The following is a 24,126-nucleotide window of genomic DNA, read 5'->3' on the forward strand; positions in this document are numbered from 1 at the left end:
CACGTGCTCTCCGCAGCGCATCCGACAGAGCAGGCGCACCAAGAGCTGCTTTTAACATGGCTCTTGGTAGCGTCCTGCTCCAACACCACCAGGCGTTGCGTTAGGGGCACGTTATGCGCCGTATAACGTCCCCTAAACGCAATGTCCTGGTGTGAAAGAGGCCTTAAAGGAGAACTGTAGTGAGAGGTATATGGAGGCTGCCATATTTATTTTCTTTTAAAGCAATACCAGTTGCTTGGCTAACCTGCGAATCCTCTGCCTATAATACTTTTAGCCCTAGACCCTGAACAAGCATACAGCAGATCTGGTGTTTCTGACATTTTTGTCAGATCTGACAATATTAGCTGCATGCATGTTTCTGGTGTGATTCACACTTCTGCAGGCAAATAGCTCAGCAGGATAGCCAGGTAACCGGTATTGCTTAAAAGGAAATCAATATGGCAGCCTCCATATAACTCTCACTACAGTTCTCCCGTAAGAATGCTGTGCCACTATCAAAAGGCATCTGAGAAGAGATGAGAAAAAAAGTGGTTGAAATGTAAGTCTAAAATGGTTATAGAGCCATATTTAAAACTCTAGGGGGGGCAGATCCAATTCACTTTTCTCCCAAGTTTTCCCCTAGGTGATATTTACACATCTTATAAATAAAATGCCTTCTAAGCCACCAGCAAGCAAGAACACACTCCAAATAATTTTGACAGTTTTTTTTCACATAGTTTTTGGTACTTTTTCAATTGCAAAGTGCAGAAAATGTATTTTAAACACAACATGAAAAATTATCTCCTTGGAGAAAAATGTAATAGAACAAGGCCCTAGGAGTCGAACAATGGCAAGAGCAATTAATTCAGTATGGAGAGCATTAAGGGCTGGTTTCCACTAGGAGCTGCAGCCGAAAAAATTAGTGCAACTTAAAAGGACAACTGAAGTGAGAGGTAGATGGAGGCTGCCATATTTATTTGCTTTTTAAACAATACCAGTTGCCTGGCAGCCCTGCTGATCAATTTGGCTGCAGCAGTGTCTTAATAACAGCAGAAACAAGCATGCAGCTAATCTTGTCAGATCTAACAATACTGTCAGAAACTGCTGATCTGCTGCATGCTTGTTCAGGGTCTATGGCTAAAAGGCAGAGGATCAGCAGGATGGCCAAGCAACTGGTATTGCTTAGAAAGGAAATAAATATGGCATCCTGCATATACCTCTCTCTTTAGTTGCCCTTTAATCATAGCACAGGCACACTATGCACGCTACTGGTAGCGTAGCGTGCGCTCCATAGTCTGATCCTTGTAAATGCCGCACAATAATTAACGCAGTAGTGGCCGCGTTAGTGAAGTATTGCAGTCGCGGTCAAAATGATGTACAAGTGGCAGGTTGAAAGATTTACTTCAGTAGAGGCTGCAGGCAGCGCTGCCAAAAATCAAATCTTTGCTAATGCCTAATTAACATAGTAGCGGCCACGCTAGTGAAGTATTGCGGCAGCGAAACGTCACTAACGTGCAACATTTATGAGGATCGGCCGTTGCTTAAGAACTGCCAGTAGCGTGCCTGCGCTATAATTAAGTTGCGCTAATTTCATCAATGCGCATAAGAGCATTTAACTTGCGCTGTATCAGTACGATATGAATCAAGGCCATTGTAGGTAATGTCATATTTCCGGTACAACAAGCCAGGTATTTTGAGCCTTTTTTACAATGATGGTTAAAGGCCACCTGAAGTGACAGAGATATGAAGCCTGCCATGTTTATTTCCTTTTAAACCATACCAGTTGCCTGGCTGTCCGGCTAATCCCTCTGACATTAGTGTCTGAATCACACACCTGAAACAAGCATGTAGCTAATGGGGTCAGACTTCAGTTAGAAACATCCGATCTGCATGCTGGTTCAGGGTCTATGGTTAAAAGTATTAGAAGCGGTGGATCAGCAGCACAGCCAGGCAATTTGAGTTGTTTAAAATGAAATAAAAATGTCAGCCTCCCAATCCCTCTTCACTTTCAGCGTCCTTCAAGGGAATTGACTAAAAAAAATAAATCTAAAAAACAACTAGTGCTACTGCCTCCTAATAAGATCTTTTCAGTTCCTGGGCAGAGGCCCACTTATGCTCTGAGGTCCGTATAATAAGATGCCACACAGAATGTAGGGAACTGTAGCCTCCAAGATATGGAAGAAACCAGCAAGATATTCCACTGCCCATCAGACATCACCAATGCCTGGAATATCACATTTAAGCGGATTGACCTCATTAAAAACTGTTATACAAAAAAAATTAAATTGACAACAAACTTTATAAGATGGCACCATTCATCTTTGATTTAGGACGAGAAATGTGTGTTTTCTGATGCTGTGCTAGATAGGCTTTCTGAGCAAAACATTTCCCACACTCTGCACATGAAAAAGGACGCTCGCCTGTATGGCTTCTCTCGTGTTTATGAAGCTGTGCCTTCAGTGTGAAACTTTTCTTGCACTCTAAGCATGAAAATGGACGCTCGCCTGTGTGTCTTCTCTGGTGCGTAAGAAGGTCTCCCTTCTGAGTGAAACTTTTCCCACACTCGGAACATGAAAAAGGACGCTCTCCCGTGTGAATTCTTTGGTGTATAAGGAGGACGCCTTTTTGGGTGAAACATTTTCCACACAGCGTACAAGCGAAAGAACGCTCACCTGTGTGACTCTTCTGGTGTCTTTCAAGGTGTCCTTTCAGAGTGAAACATTTCCCACACTCTGTACATGGAAAAGGGCGCTCACCTGTGTGACTTCTCTGGTGTCTGTCAAGGTGTCCTTTAAGAGTAAAACGCTTACCGCACTCTAAACAGGGAAAAGGACGCTCTCCTGAGTGAATCCTCTGGTGTGTGAGAAGGTGTCCTTTCTGGCCAAAACGTTTCCCACACTCTAAACATGGAAAAGGACGGTCACCTAAATGACGTTTCTGGTGTTTAATAAGATCTCCTTTCTGAGTGAAACACTTCCCACAGTCTGAGCAGGGAAAAGGACGCTCCCCTGTGTGACTTCTCTGGTGTATAAGAAGGACTCCTTTTCGTGAGAAACATTTCCCACACTCTGAACATAGATAAGGCCGCTCACCTGTGTGCCCTCGCTGGTGTTTAAGGAGGTCTCCTTTCTCAGTGAAACTTCTTCCACACTCTGAACATGAAAAAGGCCTCTCACCTTTGTGTCTTTTGTCATGCTTCAAAAGGCTTCCTTTTGTAGTGAAACATTTCCCACACTGTGGACAGGAAAATGGATGCTTATCTATCCTTAACCCCAATATTTTTTTTCTTGAGCGCTGTGTGGTGCTATTATTTTCTGTGTTAGAATATGAAGATATAGCACGATGTAACTCTGAAGTGTTCCCAGCATAACGTCCATCTGTTAGGAAAAAGTAACAGTTACATTTAACCACTTCACCAGTGAGGGGTTTTTCCCTTGTGAACCAGAGCAATGCTCATATTTCAACGTTCCTCTTTTATTAGCCAATAACTTTATCACTACTAATCACAACAAAAATATCTATACCTTGTTTATTTACGCTTTCTCTGGGTGGTACGATTTGCTAAGAATTATTTTATGCTAAATGTATTTTAAAGGGAATAATAAGAAAAAAAAAATGGAAAGAAATGTGTTTTCCTGTATGTCTGGAGTGATCTATATGGCACAGAACAAATGTAGCTCCAACACCAGCATAGACCTGTGACAGATCCTACAAGATGGCCGATATTGGCCTGTGGTTTTGAGAACACTGATGACAATGTTATGACAAAGACTGTAGACTGATCCACAAAATTATGTACAGTATTGCCTCCTCATTTGTTGGTACTAGGATGTTACACTGATAAATATGGTGTACAGTATCTCCTCATTTGTAGGGAACATGATGTTATACTCAGGAATGGGGATGGACCTTTCATATGGTGTACAGTATCTCCTCCTCATTTGTTGGGAACATGATGCTATACTGAGGAATGGAGTTGGGCCTTTCATATGGTGTACAGTATCTCCTCCTCATGTGTTGGTGCTATGATGTTATACTGAGGAATGTAGATGGGCCTTTCATATGGTGTACAGTATCTCCTCCTCATGTGTTGGTGCTATGATGCTATACTGAGGAATGGAGATGGGCCTTTCATATGGTGTACAGTATCTCCTCCTCATTTGTTGGTACTATGATGTTATACTGAGGAATAGAGATGGACCTTTCATATGGTGTACAGTATCTCCTCCTCATTTGTTGGTACTATGATGTTATACTGAGGAATGGAGATGGGCCTTTCATATGGTGTACAGTATCTCCTCCTCATTTGTTGGTAATGTGATGCTATACTGAGGAATGGAGATAGGCCTTCCATATGGTGTGCAGTATCTCCTCCTCATTTGTTGGTACTATGATGTTATACTGAGGAATGGAGATGGGCCTTTCATATGGTGTACAGTATCTCCTCCTCATTTGTTGGCAATGTGATGCTATACTGAGGAATGGAGATAGGCCTTTCATATGGTGTGCAGTATCTCCTCCTCATTTGTTGGTACTATGATGTTATACTGAGGAATGGAGATGGGCCTTTCATATGGTGTACAGTATCTCCTCCTCATTTGTTGGTAATGTGATGCTATACTGAGGAATGGAGATAGGCCTTTCATATGGTGTGCAGTATCTCCTCCTCATTTGTTGGTGCTATGATGTTATACTGAGGAATGGAGATGGGCCCCACATATGGTGTACAGTATCTCCTCCTCATTTGTTGGGAACATGATGTTATACTGAGGAATGGAGATGGGCATTTCATATGGAGTACAGTATCTCCTCCTCATTTGTTGGGAACATGATGTTATACTGAGGAATGGAGATGGGCATTTCATATGGAGTACAGTATCTCCTCCTCATTTGTTGGAAATTGTAAGGGATGTGCCAATTACAAATTTCTAGTGAGGCACCATAAGTTGCTCAATAACTCTACCTCTGTAATTGGATGCATTGATGATGTTTCTTTCTTAACTGAAGAATATTCTCTATGGTGAAGAAGGACCACTCTTACCTTCGGTAAGGTCTTTTCCAGTAGTCTGGGGGACAGCACCCCTCCTGGGAGACAAGTCTCAGAGGAGGGGTGCTGTCCCAGGGACGTTCTGGAAAATAGGCCATATTTTGGATGAAAAACATGTTACCATTATAACCATATATTCAGCGATGTGAAGAGCTGCAGATTGTACACTTGTTTTGCTTTATATGTATGTTTTTCACTTACAGACAATCAATGTGAAATATTTCTACATTTAGGGCCTACTACTTACCCGCACTGATATCTAGAAAGGACTGTTTCACTTTGAATGAGAGATCATTGTTCACATCAGTCTCCTCCTCTTCTTCCTCTTTAATGATCACAATCATGTCATCCTCCTCTATACACTGCTGTTCAGGACTCTCAGTACCTTCCACTTCCTGTTTAACTGTCGTCATCATGTCATTCTCCTCCATAGACTGCTGGTCGCCCCTCACATCTGTCTCTTCTTCTTCCTCTTTAACTGTTACCATCAGTTCACCCTCCTCCATAGACTGCTGATTACTGCTCATATACAAGTCTTCTTCTTCCTCTTTAATTGTCCTCATAATATCACCCTCCTCCATAAACTGCTGGTCACCCCTCACATATGTCTCTTCTTCTTCCTCTTTAACCACAATTCTTATATCAGTGTGTTCTTCACCCTGAACCAACAAAATAATTAGAGAGAACCAATCTAAGTTGTGAGCTCCAAAATGCTGAGCCTACAGAGAAGAGAACAGTTTTATACAGCCAGTCACTCAGGTCCACCTACTTGATAATCCTGTATACAGCTCTGGGAATAAAGGCGACGTGTAAATCTCTCTAGTGGTTTTCTCTTACTGGATCCATCTGTAGGAAACACACATACTAAGTGAATGCATTGTCTCTATATGATTATCAGAGAATGGGGGGCGGGGGAAGGATCTAGGTAGACCCTCCATACTGCTCTCTCCCACATTAATCCATGCCATGCAATGATGAGGACCAACCAATCCAAAACAGTGTGTATGCATGTTGGATTACTGTAGCTCTGTACAATTAACAAGCTGACACATCATTGCACTCCAGCGGAGGTGTGGTTAGCTAACAGGGACAACAAAGAATGATTTGCATATTCAGCAGTGATGCATCGTGGGAGACATATGCTCACTCCAACCTGAATTATAGCAAATACCTTCTGTTTTAAAGGATACATCCGAGCAAACTAAATATAAAAAATCCACTTACTTGGGGCTTCCTCCAGCCCCTGCCAGCAGTCCTGTGCCCTCGTCGCAACTCTGCTCCATGCTGGTGGTCCGGAGTCCCCTCCAGCGCAAGATCCCCACTGTGCATGCGCGAGTGGCTCTCAGAGCCGCACTGACATCATCCAGACTGTACTGTGCGCCAGCGCAGTACTGCCCGGATGACATCAGTGCAACTCTGCAACTTGCAGTGCAACTGCAAGTGAGCTGCACCCTGGAGAGCTGGAAGATGCCGACCTCGCCACCGGAGGGGATTAGGAGCAAATGGAGCAAGGGCACAGGATGGCTGCAAGGGGCAGGAAGAAGCCCAAGGTAAGTGGATTTTTTTTATTTTTAAGTTGCTTGGACCTTCCCTTTAACCACTTGCCGACCGCGCACTCATAACGCACGTTGGCAAAGTGGCAGCTGCAGGGCCAGCGACGCAGTTCTGCGTCGCCGGCTGCAGGCTAATTAATCAGGAAGCAGCCGCTCGCGCAAGCGGCTGCTTCTTGTCAATTCACGGCGGGGGGCTCCGTGAATAGCCTGCGGGCCGCCGATCGCGGCTCGCAGGCTAAATGTAAACACAAGCGGAAATAATCCGCTTTGTTTACATCCGTACAACGCTGCTAACAGTAGCAGCGTTGTGCCAGATCAGCGATCCCCGGCCAATCAGCGGCCGGGGATCGCTGTCACATGACAGGCAGGAGCCTGTTAGAGGCTGCACAGGACAGATCCGTTCCTGTGCAGCCTCGGATCTCCGGGGAAGGGAGAAGAGGGGGAGGGGGGAATCCTGCGGTGGAGGGGGCTTTGAGGTGCCCCCCCGCCAGCCACACGCAGGCAGGAGCGATCAGACCCCCCCAGCACATCATCCCCCTAGTGGGGAAAAAAGGGGGGCGATCTGGTCGCTCTGCCTGGTGTTTGCAGAGCTCACCCAGCACAGATCAGCAAATACAGCGCTGCTCCTTAAAGAGACACTGAAGCGAAAAAAAAAAATGATGATATTATGATTTGTATGTGTAGCACAGCTAAGAAATAAAACATAAAGGGCCCTTTTCCACTAGCGCGTTTGCGCTAGCTGAATCGCAAAACCGCAAACCGCTAGCGATTTTACAATCGCTACGGTTTGCTTTTTAACATAGGAATCGCGGTAGGTCATTTCCACTACCGCGATTCGTTTTTTACTTGATCGCAATCGCGCCGCGGAGCGACTTTTGCCGCGATTTTGCTATGCAGTGCATAGCATAGCAAAATCGCGGCCGCGAACGTCGGGGAATCGCCGCTAATTGCGATTCAGCAATCGCTAGCGTTCAGCGTGAACGCTAGCGATTGCTAGTGGAAAAGGGCCCTAGGATCAGATACATCAGTGTAATTGTTTCCAGTACAGGAAGAGTTGAGAAACTCCAGTTGTTATCTCTATGCAAACAAGCCATTAAGCTCTACGACTAAGTTAGTCATGGAGAGGGCTGTTATCTGACTTTTATTATCTCAACTGTTCCTGGACTATTTACTTTTCCTCTGCTAGAGGAGAGGTCATTACTTCACAGACTGCTCTGAAAGACTCATTTTGAATGCTGAGAGTTGTGTAATGTGCACATATTATAGAATGATGCAATGTTAGAAAAAACACTATATACCTGAAAATAAAAGTATGAGAATATTTTCTTTGCTGCTAATGTTCTAGTATTTATTCATAGTACACAACCAATTCACTATATCATATTTTTTTTTCCGCCTCAGTGTCTCTTTAAGGGGGGGGGGGGGGGTAAAGGCTGGGTCATCAAGTGGTTAAGAAGACAAACTTTTGTTTTGCTTCACAAGAAATTAAAGTCTCTTACCCAGTGATGTGAGGGGCGGCCGATTCTCCATCGAGATGTCTTTGTATTCTTTTAAAACCGTAGCACTCCTGCATGGAGAGACATCCTAACGTGTTATAGAAATCTGATACAAACAATGTTACAGTCATCATCCAGTTTAGAGCTGGATTAAAGGACATCTGAAGTGAAAGTGATATGGAAGCTGCCATTTTTATATCCTACATTAGAAGATTATGGGCAGATTCGACCAAGAGACAAATGTATCTCTAATTCAATCTGGTTAGATATAAATTTGTCTCTAGTCGAATCTGCCCATACACTACAGGCCGATTCCCGTCCGACAGTGTGCAATGTTCTTCTGCATTACAGACCAGATACCGCCTTACACCTTATTGTTGGCTATGAGTGAGGGCTGATGCACATCAGAAGAGCTTTTCTGAGTGTGTTGTGATTTTAAAAGTTCCTGCTAATGTTATCCTATGTGTGTGTGCACACTGGAGCAATGCGATTTTGTAAAAATCCCCAATAGCATTGCATTAGCAAGAGCTTTTAAAATCACTAGCGTTTAAAGAACTCTTGTAGTGTTCACCAGTCCTACTGTGTTGGAGTTATGTTCTCAATCTATGCTCCCTCCTCTTTTAGGTCAGCTTTACATTTAGGCATCAGGCATACAGCACAAGCTAGAATTATTTTACATTCCATAATGTTGGAAAATCATCCACTGTAAACCTAAATCTTCACTGAAGGCATAGCTCCCAACTGTCCCTACTTTGGAGGGACAGTCCCTTTTCAGGACTCCTGTACAGATCTATGTACACATATTTTTCTACTGGAAAAATGTGCTTAATTGACTCTAATTGACTTTACTCCCATTGATATATTTCTTCTTTTCAATTGTTAATATGAAGGAAAATGGACTAGGATAGAAAAGACCAGTGTGGTTTGAAGTACCACATTTTTTTTTCTTATGAAATCTTCATAGTATGCACGGCTAGGGGGTGTGTTGGGGACATGGTTAGAGGTGTGGCATGGGTGCGGCTTAAAGAGAACCTGAACAAAAAATAAAATGTAAAATAACCATACACAGGTCATGCTTACCTCCTGTGTAGTCTACTCCTCAATCACTTTCTCCTCTCCTGCGTCCCATTTGTCCACTGTGATCAATGGAATTCTCCGTCCTCCATTTTAAAAATGTCCATTACCCCATAACAGCTTCCTGGTCAGCACACTGTTTATGGGCTGGTGCACACCAGGGCAGCTCGTTTTTTCCCCCAAACGCAAACTCCTGTCCTGTAGCATTTTTTAGATTTCTGAGGTGTTTCTGCCTCAATATTAAAGTATAGGAAAGTGGAAAACTGCTCTGCAAAGCGCTGGATCAGAGCGGTTTTCCAAGTGTTTTTGTTACAGAAGCTGTTCAGTAACAGCTTTACTGTAACAATATTTGAAAATCTAAACGTGCATAGAATCGCTCTGAAAATCTGCTTCAAAAACCTCTAGCATATTGCGGATCTGCTAGAGGTTTTTGGTGTGCACTGGCCCTAACTGAAATGTCACCCACAATAGTAAACATGGACATTACCTTGCACATTCAGTTCTAACTGACAGCTGCTGATATCTAACTGACAGCAACTGGTATATTTCAGTTCTGGCAAAATATTGTCAGAACTGGAAGGGGTCGTTGTAAGAACAAAATGGAGAGCTTCTGAGAGGAACTGAACGTGAGGTTAATACGTAATATTCATTTGCAGCTATGTCATGTATTTATTTTAAATCATTTTACTCGCTTCAGGTTCCCTTTAAGTATCCCTCTTTCTGATCTCAAAAAGTTGTTAGGTATGCTGAAGGTCCTCTGAAATCTGCTCCTGGGTATATCCCTGCTTGTAGTATTTCCCCCTGAGTTTGTGTGGGATGCTTGGGTGACTACAGTTTTCTCCCAAATTATCTTGGTGGCTGAATAGAGCTGTGTGAGTGAGGCGTGCGAGTAAGGGGTGTGAGAGGCTAGTGTGCATGGTGTAGTAATCTCTGAACACAACCACACAATGTTTCCCCGCATATAAATACAATAGATCCAGACCTAATTGCACCATGTAAGTGATTATAGCAGCACTTACTGGTGATGGGAGAGGGGACATAAGATTATTCGGGGATAATACACAAGAATAAATCTTACTACCTCCTCTCCTGCCAGTCCCAGCAATGTCTCCTCTCGACTTCCTGCCACTTCATCTGAAATCCGCCACTTCCTGTTTATTAATCACATGGCGTTCACAAGCTTGCCATCTTGTGGAGAACGTAAGAACCACAGCCATTCCTTATTTGCAGATATTTACCTGTGCCAGCCAGGGCAGGCAGGGGCATAGCAATAGGGGGTGCAGAGGTAGCGACCGCATCGGGGCCCTTGGGCCAGAGGGGCCCCAAAGGGCCCTCCCTTAACTACAGTATTAGCTCTCTATTGGTCCTGTGATCATAATATTCACTTCTATAGATAATTTGAATAGTGGTAATCATTAACAAACTGTTCCCTGTCCCCTTCTTGTACCTCTAACACTGTAGTTGCCATTGGCAGGTTTTGGTGCGCTGTATCAATTGTTATGTAAAGAGTGCTTGGGGGGGCCCCATTGTAAAACTTGCATCGGGGCCCACAGCCCCTCAGCTACGCCACTGAGGGCAGGGTGACAAACTCTATCACATAACGGGGCCATAATCTAAAACAAGAGTCTAAAGGTAGTAGTAGCCATACGTCTAGTGATGATGGGCAAATTCGATCAAGGGACAAATCTTTCTCAAATCGAATCTGATTAGAAAGAGATCTGTCAGCTGCCCATACACCGCAGGCTGATTCCGAATCAATTTCATGGCCTCTTGCACACTACATGTGATATTGATTTGCGATTTTGATGTAATTTTTCATGCAATTCCATTTTTTTAATTGGTACTGCATGCTGTGTTTTCTCTGCGTTTTTCTTCTTGTTTTGATAGCATCCAGGGAAAATCGGAATTGTAAATCGGATTTGCAGTGTGCAGGGAGCCTCAACTGATGTGGAATCGGCCTTGTGACACCACATCCACTGCCTCGCCGGCCCGACTCTGTCCTCCTAATGTCCAACGTGCCCCCCGGTGGCCAGTGCAGTATACATTACTTCTCCGTGTCCACACTGGCTCTGTCCATACACACGCCCCACGTGGTTGCCGGAGTAGCGTGGTCACACACGCACTCACATGTACGCCGGCAATCACATGGGGGTGGATGCATGGACGGAGGACGGTGCCAACGTCGGACACGGACAGCTAATTTATACTGCACTGGGCACCAGGGGGCACATTGGACATTAGGGGGTAGAGCATTGCCCCACACCCGATCGACCACGGCGGCCCGACATCTTGCAGCATGTCTGATCAATATGCTTGGCCAAAAATGAATTGTATCGTCCGGTCCGGATTTACCATAAGGCACTGTAGCCACGTACCTACAGGCGACTGATGATAGAAAGGCAGCTCACTCTGCTCCTTGAATGCCTCCCTCCTCTCCTATGCAGAGTCCCGAACAGAGTGTGAATTAGAGGTTACTTACCCAGCTCTTGGCATTCCACTTATGAGATCTCCATTCAGTTGAGGTTACCTCTGGCTATCTTATACTAAGGGGCACATAGCTATCTATGAAGGGCAAGGAAGTAAGGAAGAAGTGACAACTGGGACAGCCAGCCCTCTTGTGGTACGGTTCGGTGGGGGTTTGTAAGTTCATGGAGGGTGGAGTCTAGGTTGCCAAGACATCTGTGCCTATAGGCTCCTGTGAGGTCAATCCAGGCCTGTGTATCGTCGATTGGGCATGAACTTGGTGGCCTTGTTTTTCATCAAATTCAATAATTGTTGAATTGGATGGTCAATCGGCCGGCCGATAGATGTATAGGCACCGTAAGTTGTGGGGCAAATTGTTTTTTAATATTTAATGAATGAGGTCTCTGGTGGGAACCCTAAAATTTTAGATGGAATATCTGTTTGTGGCCACTGCATTGTTGTGCTCCTCTAGATGGGAAGACAGTGTTGTGTTACCTTCAGGAAAAGGAGGATATGGAGAACACCAATCTGTACAGTATATTTTATTCCATGAATGTGCTAACAGCAAACTGAACATTACATTTGTATTGTAGGATTCCCAGGCAGGTGGGTGATAGGGGCATCAGCTTAAAAGGATAAAAAGGTGCAAAAAAGGTGCACTTAACTTCTAGTTTGCAGTAAGCACATTCTCAGCACAAGTTGGAGCTGTCCATTTCCTCCTTTCTTTTATTTCTTACATTTAGGCCTCGTTCACATTAGGCAATGCGTATGGCCGTGCATTTGGGACGCAAGCGGCACCCGATCACATGCCATCCATGTTGCCATGCATTGCGCTGCTGATCCCATTCATTACAGTGAATGGGATCAGCGATGTGCTTTGCCAAAAATGCGTGCAGCAGTGCAATAGCGCATCGCACTACTGTGCAGCACACAGTCTGAACTTTAGAAGTGCTCTCTATGCACTTATGATGTTCTTACTGATCGCATACCATACGTGCTGTCAAAATGCACACAGCAGCGCGTATAGTGTGAACAGGGCCTTATGCACATTTGAAGCTCTCAGGGGCCTCAGAAAAAGGTGAGGTGGGCCGGATTCGGGCGATAGGCCTTGAGCTTGTCACCTGTGACTATGCTTTTGTTATTAATAAACAAAACCTATTTGTGCGCTCCTCACAATTAGCCTAATAAAAAAATGTTACAGCTTCCCCTGGATCGCCCCTGAAAAAAAGTGTGTGTGTCACTCTGCAAGTAATATGAAAGGTAAACAGGGTGCTCTACAGTAAGCAGTTAAGATTATCCTCAAACATTACATGAACACAGTCAAACATAAGGGTGGACATGAAAATGACCATATATTAATGTCCCTGATGTTAAAATCAAATAACAGTCCACAGACTTCTTCCTCCAGACCACTTTAGTACATAGGTGACTTCCAACAGTTCCTGAGTATTATAGTAACAGTATACGCTCACCAGATTCCACAGCTGCCCTTCTCAGGATCAGCCAAACACGCTTCTGGACAAGCCAGTATTCTCTCGATGTCCCAGCCTTTTCCTCCTCAGCAGACCGTGCAAACATAAGAGACAAAAAACTCCAATAGTGTGATACTGTATATTCAAATCTGCTCCATTGCACCAGTGCTCCCAAAGAACTGATATCGTACAAATGCTGGACTGCGCTCTCCACTTCCTATAACAACACAAGATTGCACATAGCGTGACTCTGTATAAAATATTCACACACCACCCGTGCTACAGTGATCAAAGTGCAACACACGTGACCGCACACTCCTTCTTTGAATCTGCTCACCGGATTTGCACCACCTCAGAAACCAGGTGTGTCTAGCGTTTGTATACAATTCCACAAGGCACTTTCTCACTTCTTCATCTTTTCTTTAATATAAAAGTTCCTCAATAAAAATACATAAAAACAACATAGTGTAATCCTATTTAAAACATCAGCCGCAATGCCCGCGCACAAATGCGCACTCACGTTATAGTTTCTTGATTAATAGCACATCAGAAGTCCCAACAGCAAGGTCTGCACGGCACCTGAATGAATGGATGAGCGGCGTCCCGACTCCCCGTTCCCTTCACGGCTACCCGGCTGCTATTACGGCGCTTGAATCTCCCTCTCGATCGGCTCCAATCTGGTGACGTCAGACGCGCTGGACGTGGCTCCGCCCTACGCGTTTCGACCAATCGGTCTCATCAGGGGCTGACGTCATCAGCGCGTCAACGTCCCTTTATACTACTAGACCCCGCCTCCAGATTATGATTGAATGGTTTGCCAAAAAATGGGCTCCAACAAAATGGCCACCGCTATACTGCGGTGAATATTAATCCGTCGCTTCACAATTAGGCAGACATTGCTGTTTTACACAGCCCATAACAGAATCAACAATACACAGTCACTTATTTACACTACCATTTATACAATTCAAATACAATTGAAATAAAGTGCATATATATGATTTCTCACCCATACTTCTCTGCATAGGGTTAAATTATAGCCTCCGTCCCCTTTCTTGTGGTCAAATAGCAAATTGCCTAACTTTAGTTTTAGTTCGAACCTCTGTGATCCTTCTCCAATTAGCATACCCCAAACCCATTGCCCACAACTTTAAGTCACCCCTTTTATCCAATCCCTCCCACCCCGGCTTATCACCACCTCCCCATATTTAAAGGTCATTATTAATATAGCAGTTTAAATCAAACTCAATGTTCAGACCTCCCGGGTGCATAGTTTTTAGATTGTAAATCCACTTCCCCTCAGCCTTTGATATCTCCTTGACCATGCTGGACCCCCTCCATTTCTTCACGTATTTTTCTATGCCCATGAACCTCATAAGACTGGGATTGGACCCATGTGTTAATCTAAAGTGGTTAGAAACGCTGTGTGTCTGGAGTCCCTTAGAGATATTGTAAATGTGCTGCCCAATGCGTTTATGGAGTTAGAGTTGAGCTGAAATTTTCGTAATTTCGCATTACTAGAATTACGCATGCGAAATTTGTGATTACGATGCGAAATTAGCGTAGCGAAATTGCCATTAAAATCGTAATTGAAAATACCATAAGCGTAATTTTCAACGCGAAATTTCGCGTTTCGTTCATGCCGTAATTTCGCATTAAACGCTACCGTAATTTCGCGTTAAACGTAACGCTCCGTATAATATAAAAAAGCCGCCGACTTTAAGGGTTAATAGCAAAGCCCTCTTAAATGCTAAGAGCCTCAAATTTGGAGAATATATTAAGGAGATCAGGAGGAATAAGAGGAAAATTTTTTTTTTCAAAAAGACCTTATAGTTTTTGAGAAAATCGATGTTAAAGTTTCAAAGTAAAAATGTATACATTTAAAAACCCGCCGACTTTAACGGTTAATAGCAAAGCCTGCTTAAAGTTTAGGAACACCAAATTCCTAGGGTATATTAAGGGGATCAGTGGGAATAAGAGGAAAAAATTTTTTTTCAAAAAGACCTTATAGTTTTTGAGAAAATCGATTTTTAAGTTTCAAGGGCAAAAATGTCTTTTAAATGCGGAAAATGTCAGTTTTTTTTGCACAGGTAACAATAGTGTATTATTTTCATAGATTCCCCCAAGTGGGAAGAGTTTTACTTACTTCATTCTGAGTGTGGGAAATATAAAAAAAAAATGACGTGGGGTCCCCCTTTCAGACCTCTTTAACCCCTTGTCCCCCATGCAGACTGGGATAGCTAGAATGCGGAGCACCGGCCGCGTGGGGCTCCGCACCCTGACTATACCAGCCCGCATGGTCCATGGATTGGGGGGTCTCGGAAGGGGAGGGGCAGCCAAGCTTTCCCCTTCCCCTCCGAGCCCTTGTCCAATCCAAGGACAAGGGGCTCTTCTCCACCTCCGATGGGCGGTGGAGGTGGAGGCCGCGATTTCCTGGGTGGGGGGTTCATGGTGGAATCTGGGAGTCCCCTTTAAAAAGGGGTCCCCCAGATGCCCACCCCCCCTCCCAGGAGAAATGAGTATAGAGGTACTTGTACCCCTTACCCATTTCCTTTAAGAGTTAAAAGTAAATAAACACACAAACACATAGAAAAAGTATTTTAATTGAACAAAAAACATAACCACGAAAAAAAGTCCTTTAATATTCTTAATTAACCATTAATACTTACCTGTCCCTTTAAATAAATGATCCCACGCAATATCCTCGGAAATGTTCTATCAGTTACAATGTAACAAAGTTATTACAATGTAACAACTTTGTTACATTGTAACTACGCCGCACCCGACGTCACTCACCGCCGCCGCCGCCGCCGCGTCTGCGCTGCAGGACCCGACAGAGCTCTGAGCTATATCTCAGAGCTCTCGAAAGCATCTTTGTATTTGGGCTCCAAGGAGCCCCATTGGTCCTTAGCAGACCAATGGGGTTCCTTCTGATTTGAAGGAACCCCATTGGTCTGCTAAGGACCAATGGGGCTCCTTGGAGCCCAAATACAAAGATGCTTTAGAGAGCTCTGAGCTATATAGCTCAGAGCTCTGTCGGGTCCGTGCAGGACGCTAAGTCCCCTCCGGCTCCGCTGCCCTCCCCGCCTCTCCCACATGTCACCCACATGTCACCCACATGTGGGTGACATGTGGGTGACAGATGTGGGCGGGGTGGACAGCGGGAGCTGCGGGGACTTAGCGTCCTGCACGGACGCGTATGCGGCGGCTGAGCGGCGAGTGGCGTCGGGTGCGGCGTAGTTACAATGTAACAAAGTTGTTACATTGTAATAACTTTGTTACATTGTAACTGATAGAACATTTCCGAGGATATTGCGAGGGATCATTTATTTAAAGGGACAGGTAAGTATTAATGGTTAATTAAGAATATTAAAGGACTTTTTTCGTGGTTATGTTTTTTGTTCAATTAAAATACTTTTTCTAAGTGTCTGTGTGTTTATTTACTTTAACTCTTAAAGGAAATGGGTATGGGGTACAAGTACCTCTATACTCATTTCTCCTGGGAGGGGGGGTGGGCATCTGGGGGACCCCTTTTTAAAGGGGACTCCCAGATTCCACCATGAACCTCCCCCCCAGGAAATCGCGGCCTCCACCTCCACCGCCCATCGGAGGTGGAGAAGAGCCCCTTGTCCTTGGATTGGACAAGGGCTCGGAGGGGGAGGGGAAAGCTTGGCTGCCCCTCCCCTTCCGAGACCCCCCCCAATCCATGGACCATGCGGGCTGGTATAGTCAGGGTGCGGAGCCCCACGCGGCCGGTGCTCCGCATTCTGGCTATCCCAGCCTGCATGGGGACAAGGGGTTAAAGAGGTCTGGAGGGGGGACCCCACGTCGTTTTTTTTTTATATTTCCCACACTCAGAACGAAGTAAGTAAAACTCTTCCCACTTGGGGGAATCTATGAAAATAATACACTATTGTTACCTGTGCAAAAAAACCTGACATTTTCCGCATTTAAAAGACATTTTCGCCCTTGAAACTTAAAAATCGATTTTCTCAAAAACTATAAGGTCTTTTTGAAAAAAAAATTTTTTCTCTTATTCCCACTGATCCCCTTAATATACCCTGGGAATTTGGTGTTCCTAAACTTTAAGCAGGCTTTGCTATTAACCGTTAAAGTCGGCGGGTTTTTAAATGTTTACATTTTTCCTTTGAAACTTTAACATCGATTTTCTCAAAAACTATAAGGTCTTTTTGAAAAAAAATTTTTTCCTCTTATTCCTCCTGATCTCCTCAATATATTCTCCAAATTTGAGGCTCTTAGCATTTAAGGGGGCTTTGCTATTAACCCTTAAAGTCGGCGGCTTTTTTATATTATACGGAGCGTTACGGTTTAACGCGAAATTACGGTAGCGTTTAATGCGAAATTACGGCATGATACGACTGTAATGCGAAAATTATGCGAAAATTACGCTTAAGCGAAATTTCGCGAAATCCTTCTTCATTACGATTATGTACTTACGGCCATAATCGTAATTACACTAATTACGCGAAATTTCGCAAAATCGTAATTAGGTCATTACGCTCATCTCTATATGGAGTGCTCTTGTGGTTCTACCCACATACTCCATCCCACATGGGCACCATAATATGTACACTACGCCCGCACTGTTACAGGTGATACACTGTTTTATATCCCATGTAGCCCCCGTATTTCTAGAAATCAGGTCTCTACCCCTAACTGGTTTGGCCTCCCTACACCCCCTACATCCTCTGCAAGGGAAAAAACCTTTCTGTCCCAGAAGGTCCCCAGTCTGTGTCATGGGGGGTTCTATGTAGCTATTTACTAGTCTTGATTTTAGGTTGGGGGCCCTCCTATAAATAAAGCTCGGTCTCTCTGGTAGTGACTTCCTGAGGGTGTTATCTAACTGTAGAATATTCCAGTGTTTCTTCACAATGTTTTCTATGTCTCGGTGCTGGCTGTTGAAGTCCAATAATATATCAAACTCTCCTGCCTGTTTCCCATGTCCAGCCCTATCCTGCAGCAAGTCCTCTCTATTTATGGCTGCTACTTTTTCTTCTTCTAACTCCAACTCCCTCATATTATATCCCTTTTCATAGAACCTCTGCACCAATACCCCACTCTGTTTCCTAAAATCCTGCATTTCCGTGCAGTTACGACGGATTCTCATAAACTGACCTCTGGGTATGTTGTTTAACCATCTGTTATGATGGCAACTGTCTCTGGGGATATATCCATTTTTATCGGTTGGTTTGAAAAAAGTGTTGGTACACAATTTGTTCTCCTGTACATAGATATTTAGGTCCAAGAACTCTACTTTACCCTCATCAATATTCACTGCTATCTTCACTTCTAGCCAGTGTCTATTAATTTCATCACAGAACATCTCCAAACCACTCCTGGGGCCCCTCCAGATAAAGAATAGATCATCGATAAAACGATTCCATGCCAATATATTCTCACCCCCCTTGAACTGTAGGATCTCTCGTTCCCATACCCCCATGTATAGGTTAGCTACACTCGGAGCAAACTTTGCCCCCATGGCACAACCCGTGCGCTGCACATAGTAATCCCCCTGGTACCAGAAATAATTGTGTGAAAGACAGTATTGTAATAATTCCACCAGAAACTCTATTTGTGATCCCTTAAGATCTCCACCACTGTGGAGGGCTTCCCTGACAATCTGTACACCTTTATTATGTGGTATTACTGTGTACAGGGATGTAACATCCCCTGTTACCAGTAGGTCCCCTGGTTCCAGCTTTATATCTTTAATTCTTTGCAGGGCCGGCTTTAGGGGGGGGCGAGAGGGGGCAGAGCCCCCTCAAACAGACTCGTTGCCCCCTCAAATCAGAGCGGCTCTCGCTCTGCCGCTGCGGCTGCTTCCTGGTCCTGCGTGGAGCGCAGAGCGGTCATGTGATCAGTCACATGACCGCTTCTTCCTCGGACGGCTCTCCGAGACGAGTCTCTGCTGTGACTCAGGCAGTGGCGACATTAAGAGCCGCCCCGCATAGAGGAGGAGTCGACTCTCTCAGAGAAAGAGGAATTCTCCTCCTCTGAGAGAGTCGACTCCTCCTCTATGCAGGGCGGCCTCTTAAGGTCCCGCTCCCGCCACTGTGCCTGCGTCAGAGCTGAGACTCCTCTCGGAGAGAGCAGAGTCAGCAGCACTCGGCAAACTTTTTCAGCCAGCATATTTGTCCGCCCGCCTTCTGCTACCCGCCGCCATCTGCCACTTGCCTCTCCAGACACTGGCTGTGGCTGCGCAGTGTGCTGTGCCAATTGCATTGGCATTTGGCAAATTAATCGATCAGAGTGCTGCAGGTCTGGTGTGCTGTGCCAGTTCAGCCAGTGACCAGTCCAATAGTCAGCCTGGCTGGCAAATCAGATAATTGCTTCATTTAAGGCTGTCAGTCAGTGTCACTGCCAGAGTGCACTGCAGCCTTTCTGGCAAATCAATAGTTCAGAGTGCCTCATTTATTTTGTGTGCGTTCTTTGCCATCTGCTGCCACCTCAGGCCCTCTGCACAGCACTGTAATTGTGCTAAAAATAAAAAACACGCAGCATATTAGCATTTGAAGAAAATTATTTCTGTGTTACACCTGAGAACATTTTTTTGATAATCTGCAGTGCGCAGAACTGTATTTGTGGTAAAAAAACACCACGCAATATCAGTATATTAGCATTTGACGAAAAATATTTCTGTGTTACACCTGAGAACATTTTTTTGATAATCTGCAGTGCGCAGAACTGTATTTGTGGTAAACACCACGCAATATCAGTATATTAGCATTTGACGAAAAATATTTCTGTGTTACACCTGAGAACATTTTTTTGATAATCTGCAGTGCGCAGAACTGTATTTGTGGTAAAAAAACACCACGCAATATCAGTATATTAGCATTTGACGAAAAATATTTCTGTGTTACACCTGAGAACATTTTTTTGATAATCTGCAGTGCGCAGAACTGTATTTGTGGTAAAAAAACACCACGCAATATCAGTATATTAGCATTTGACGAAAAATATTTCTGTGTTACACCTGAGAACATTTTTTTGATAATCTGCAGTGCGCAGAACTGTATTTGTGGTAAAAAAACACCACGCAATATCAGTATATTAGCATTTGACGAAAAATATTTCTGTGTTACACCTGAGAACATTTTTTTGATAATCTGCAGTGCGCAGAACTGTATTTGTGGTAAAAAAACACCACGCAATATCAGTATATTAGCATTTGACGAAAAATATTTCTGTGTTACACCTGAGAACATTTTTTTGATAATCTGCAGTGCGCAGAACTGTATTTGTGGTAAAAAACACCACGCAATATCAGTATATTAGCATTTGACGAAAAATATTTCTGTGTTACACCTGAGAACATTTTTTTGATAATCTGCAGTGCGCAGAACTGTATTTGTGGTAAAAAAACACCACGCAATATCAGTATATTAGCATTTGACGAAAAATATTTCTGTGTTACACCTGAGAACATTTTTTTGATAATCTGCAGTGCGCAGAACTGTATTTGTGGTAAAAAACACCACGCAATATCAGTATATTAGCATTTGACGAAAAATATTTCTGTGTTACACCTGAGAACATTTTTTTGATAATCTGCAGTGCGCAGAACTGTATTTGTGGTAAAAAACACCACGCAATATCAGTATATTAGCATTTGACGAAAAATATTTCTGTGTTACACCTGAGAACATTTTTTTGATAATCTGCAGTGCGCAGAACTGTATTTGTGGTAAACACCACGCAATATCAGTATATTAGCATTTGACGAAAAATATTTCTGTGTTACACCTGAGAACATTTTTTTGATAATCTGCAGTGCGCAGAACTGTATTTGTGGTAAAAAACACCACGCAATATCAGTATATTAGCATTTGACGAAAAATATTTCTGTGTTACACCTGAGAACATTTTTTTGATAATCTGCAGTGCGCAGAACTGTATTTGTGGTAAACACCACGCAATATCAGTATATTAGCATTTGACGAAAAATATTTCTGTGTTACACCTGAGAACATTTTTTTGATAATCTGCAGTGCGCAGAACTGTATTTGTGGTAAAAAAAAACACGCAATATCAGTATATTAGCATTTGACGAAAAATATTTCTGGGTTACACCTGAGAACATTTTTTTGATAATCTGCAGTGCGCAGAACTGTATTTGTGGTAAACACCACGCAATATCAGTATATTAGCATTTGACGAAAAATATTTCTGTGTTACACCTGAGAACATTTTTTTGATAATCTGCAGTGCGCAGAACTGTATTTGTGGTAAAAAACACCACGCAATATCAGTATATTAGCATTTGACGAAAAATATTTCTGTGTTACACCTGAGAACATTTTTTTGATAATCTGCAGTGCGCAGAACTGTATTTGTGGTAAAAAACACCACGCAATATCAGTATATTAGCATTTGACGAAAAATATTTCTGTGTTACACCTGAGAACATTTTTTTGATAATCTGCAGTGCGCAGAACTGTATTTGTGGTAAAAAACACCACGCAATATCAGTATATTAGCATTTGACGAAAAATATTTCTGTGTTACACCTGAGAACATTTTTTTGATAATCTGCAGTGCGCAGAACTGTATTTGTGGTAAAAAACACCACGCAATATCAGTATATTAGCATTTGACGAAAAATATTTCTGTGTTACACCTGAGAACATTTTTTTGATAATCTGCAGTGCGCAGAACTGTATTTGTGGTAAACACCACGCAATATCAGTATATTAGCATTTGACGAAAAATATTTCTGTGTTACACCTGAGAACATTTTTTTGATAATCTGCAGTGCGCAGAACTGTATTTGTGGTAAAAAAAAACACGCAATATCAGTATATTAGCATTTGACGAAAAATATTTCTGGGTTACACCTGAGAACATTTTTTCAATAAGCCAGCTTAATTTCCATTTCAGCTTTCAGCAACTCACAAAGAGAAAGTTACTTCGGCAGTGCATCCATTTTTCAGAGCTTATAAAAAGAGTAGTACTGCTGCTACCTGTACTACTAATAACAATAGTAGCAATGATACCGCTGCTAGTAGAACAGGGACAGTCACAGCAATTACTACTACTACTTCAGTATCAGCAAGCACTGCTTCTTCTGATCCTCCCTCCACATGTGCTGTACCAAAGCAGCCTGCTCAGTTTCAGATAATGGCCACACCCATTGACTTAAATATCAATGCACCATCTCAGCCAGTACTGGTTAGCTACCCAAAGCGTGCATTTGGTACAACATTAAGATCATTCAATCCTGTCTGGTACCGCACACGCCCATGGCTGGAATACTCTGTTGAGCGAGATGCCTGCTTTTGTTTCCCCTGTAGGAAATATGGCAGCGTTGTTAATGAGAGGGATGTTGTTTTTACTTTAACTGGTTTTAACAACTGGAAAACAGCCCTTGATCGAGACAAGGGGCTACAGAGGCACGTGTCCAGCCGTAATCATGTGCATGCGTCAAGTGTATGGACTCAGCACAAAAGTAGAGAGGCCACAGGGGGAACTGTTGACTCCATGTTGGTTGGCAAAACACAAATTGAAAAAAATCATTACTATGTTAAGAGTGTGGCCAGTGCTGTTAAGTTTCTCTGTGTGAATGAATTGGGGCTCCGTGGGACTGTAGAAACCTTGCGGCTGGATGAAGCAGGTAATGATGACATTGCTTCAGGTCTCTTTTTGAAATTAATGGAGTATACCTTAGAGAAGGACGAGAAGCTAGCAAGCATTGCTAAGAGTATCCCAAAGAATGCAAAATATACATCTAAGGATATCCAAAATGAAATTATTCAAACACTGGCAGACATGGTGCTCAAAGAGGTCAGAAAAAAATATGAAAATGCTGATTCTGCAGGGTTCTGCCTCAAAAGTGATGGGACCAGGGACAGGTGCAATGTGGAAAATTTGTCTGTGATGATTCGATTTGTCAGCAATTCTATGCCAGAGGAGCATCTTATTGGGTTGCTTGACATGCATCAACTTGATGCAGAGTACATCACCGCTGAGATATTAACACACCTTTCTGATGCTGGCTACAGTGCTGACAAAATACTTAGCCAATGTTATGATGGGGCGTCTGTGATGAGTGGGGTAAAAGGGGGTGTACAAGCTCTGCTCCAAAATAAGTTATCTAGATATGTTCCTTATATCCACTGCTACAACCACCAACTGCACCTAGTAGTTGTGCATGCCATGCAGAGTGAACCATGTGCAAAAAGATTTTTTGACCTTTCTAGTTCACTGTACAAGTTTTTCCAGCACCACCATGTGTCTGAAAAATATGATGCACCTCATCTTAGAAGGCTGCTTGAAATACGATGGACAAGCCACTATGAGGTGACAAGGTGCATTGTTGAAAATCGAGACCATATTCTCAGTATCCTATCTGAGATGACAGAGGATGATGATGCTGCAGTTGACCTGTGTACTGAGGCATCGGGTCTGCTATGTCAAATTAGGAGGCATCACTTCTTTGAGACTGGAGAGTTTCTAGTGCAGGTGCTGGGTGTCTTGAAACCAGCAAATGCAATTCTACAGTCTCAGTCTGTGGATATGTGCAGTGCTTCTGAGGTTGTTTGTGCAGCACTGGAGTCCCTAAAAAACATTCGTAATCGTAAAGATGAGCATTGGGCAGCGTTACCTGAGGCGGCTGCTGGAGATGATTCACATCTTCCAAAGAGAAGGAGAACAATGAGCAAACACCTCAGTCAAAGTGTTGTGCTCTCAACTGTGGGCCATACAGATTCTGATAATCCTACCCTTAATCCCCATCAGTCTCTGAAAAGATCTCTGCTCAACATCCTTGACAGGGCCATTTCTGAAATGGAGACACGATTTTCACAGAGGAATGTTGACCTGATGAAAGCCATATCTTGTCTTGCACCCAAATCTAGTTCATTTTTAGATTCAACTCAGTTGCAGCCTCTAGCTATGCTGGCTGGCACAGTGGCAGACAACAATGCAAATCTGAAAAATGAAATCCTTGTGGCAAAACAGATGTTGCTCAAAAAAATTCCGAATGAAGCAGACCTGTCATCTGTGTGTAAATACCTGCAAGA

General features: G+C 43.4%; 1 protein-coding gene across 1 annotated transcript in view; it reads right to left on the reverse strand.

The window, feature by feature from the left end:
* Window positions 1–1,187: 1,187 nt before the first annotated feature.
* Window positions 1,188–24,126, reverse strand: part of LOC137536874 (zinc finger protein 84-like) — a 46,259-nt gene continuing 23,320 nt past the window's right edge. Inside the window, exons 7-11 of the mRNA XM_068259057.1 lie at window positions 10,231–10,300; window positions 8,079–8,146; window positions 5,796–5,872; window positions 5,274–5,685; window positions 1,188–3,356 (exon numbers count right to left, since the gene is read on the reverse strand). Coding sequence (XP_068115158.1) covers window positions 2,278–3,356; window positions 5,274–5,685; window positions 5,796–5,872; window positions 8,079–8,146; window positions 10,231–10,300 — 1,706 coding nt within the window. The 3' untranslated portion in view covers window positions 1,188–2,277. The remainder of the gene's footprint in view (window positions 3,357–5,273; window positions 5,686–5,795; window positions 5,873–8,078; window positions 8,147–10,230; window positions 10,301–24,126) is intronic.

Source organism: Hyperolius riggenbachi, chromosome 10, assembly GCF_040937935.1.
Source record: "Hyperolius riggenbachi isolate aHypRig1 chromosome 10, aHypRig1.pri, whole genome shotgun sequence".
Classification (NCBI taxonomy): Eukaryota; Metazoa; Chordata; class Amphibia; order Anura; family Hyperoliidae; genus Hyperolius; species Hyperolius riggenbachi.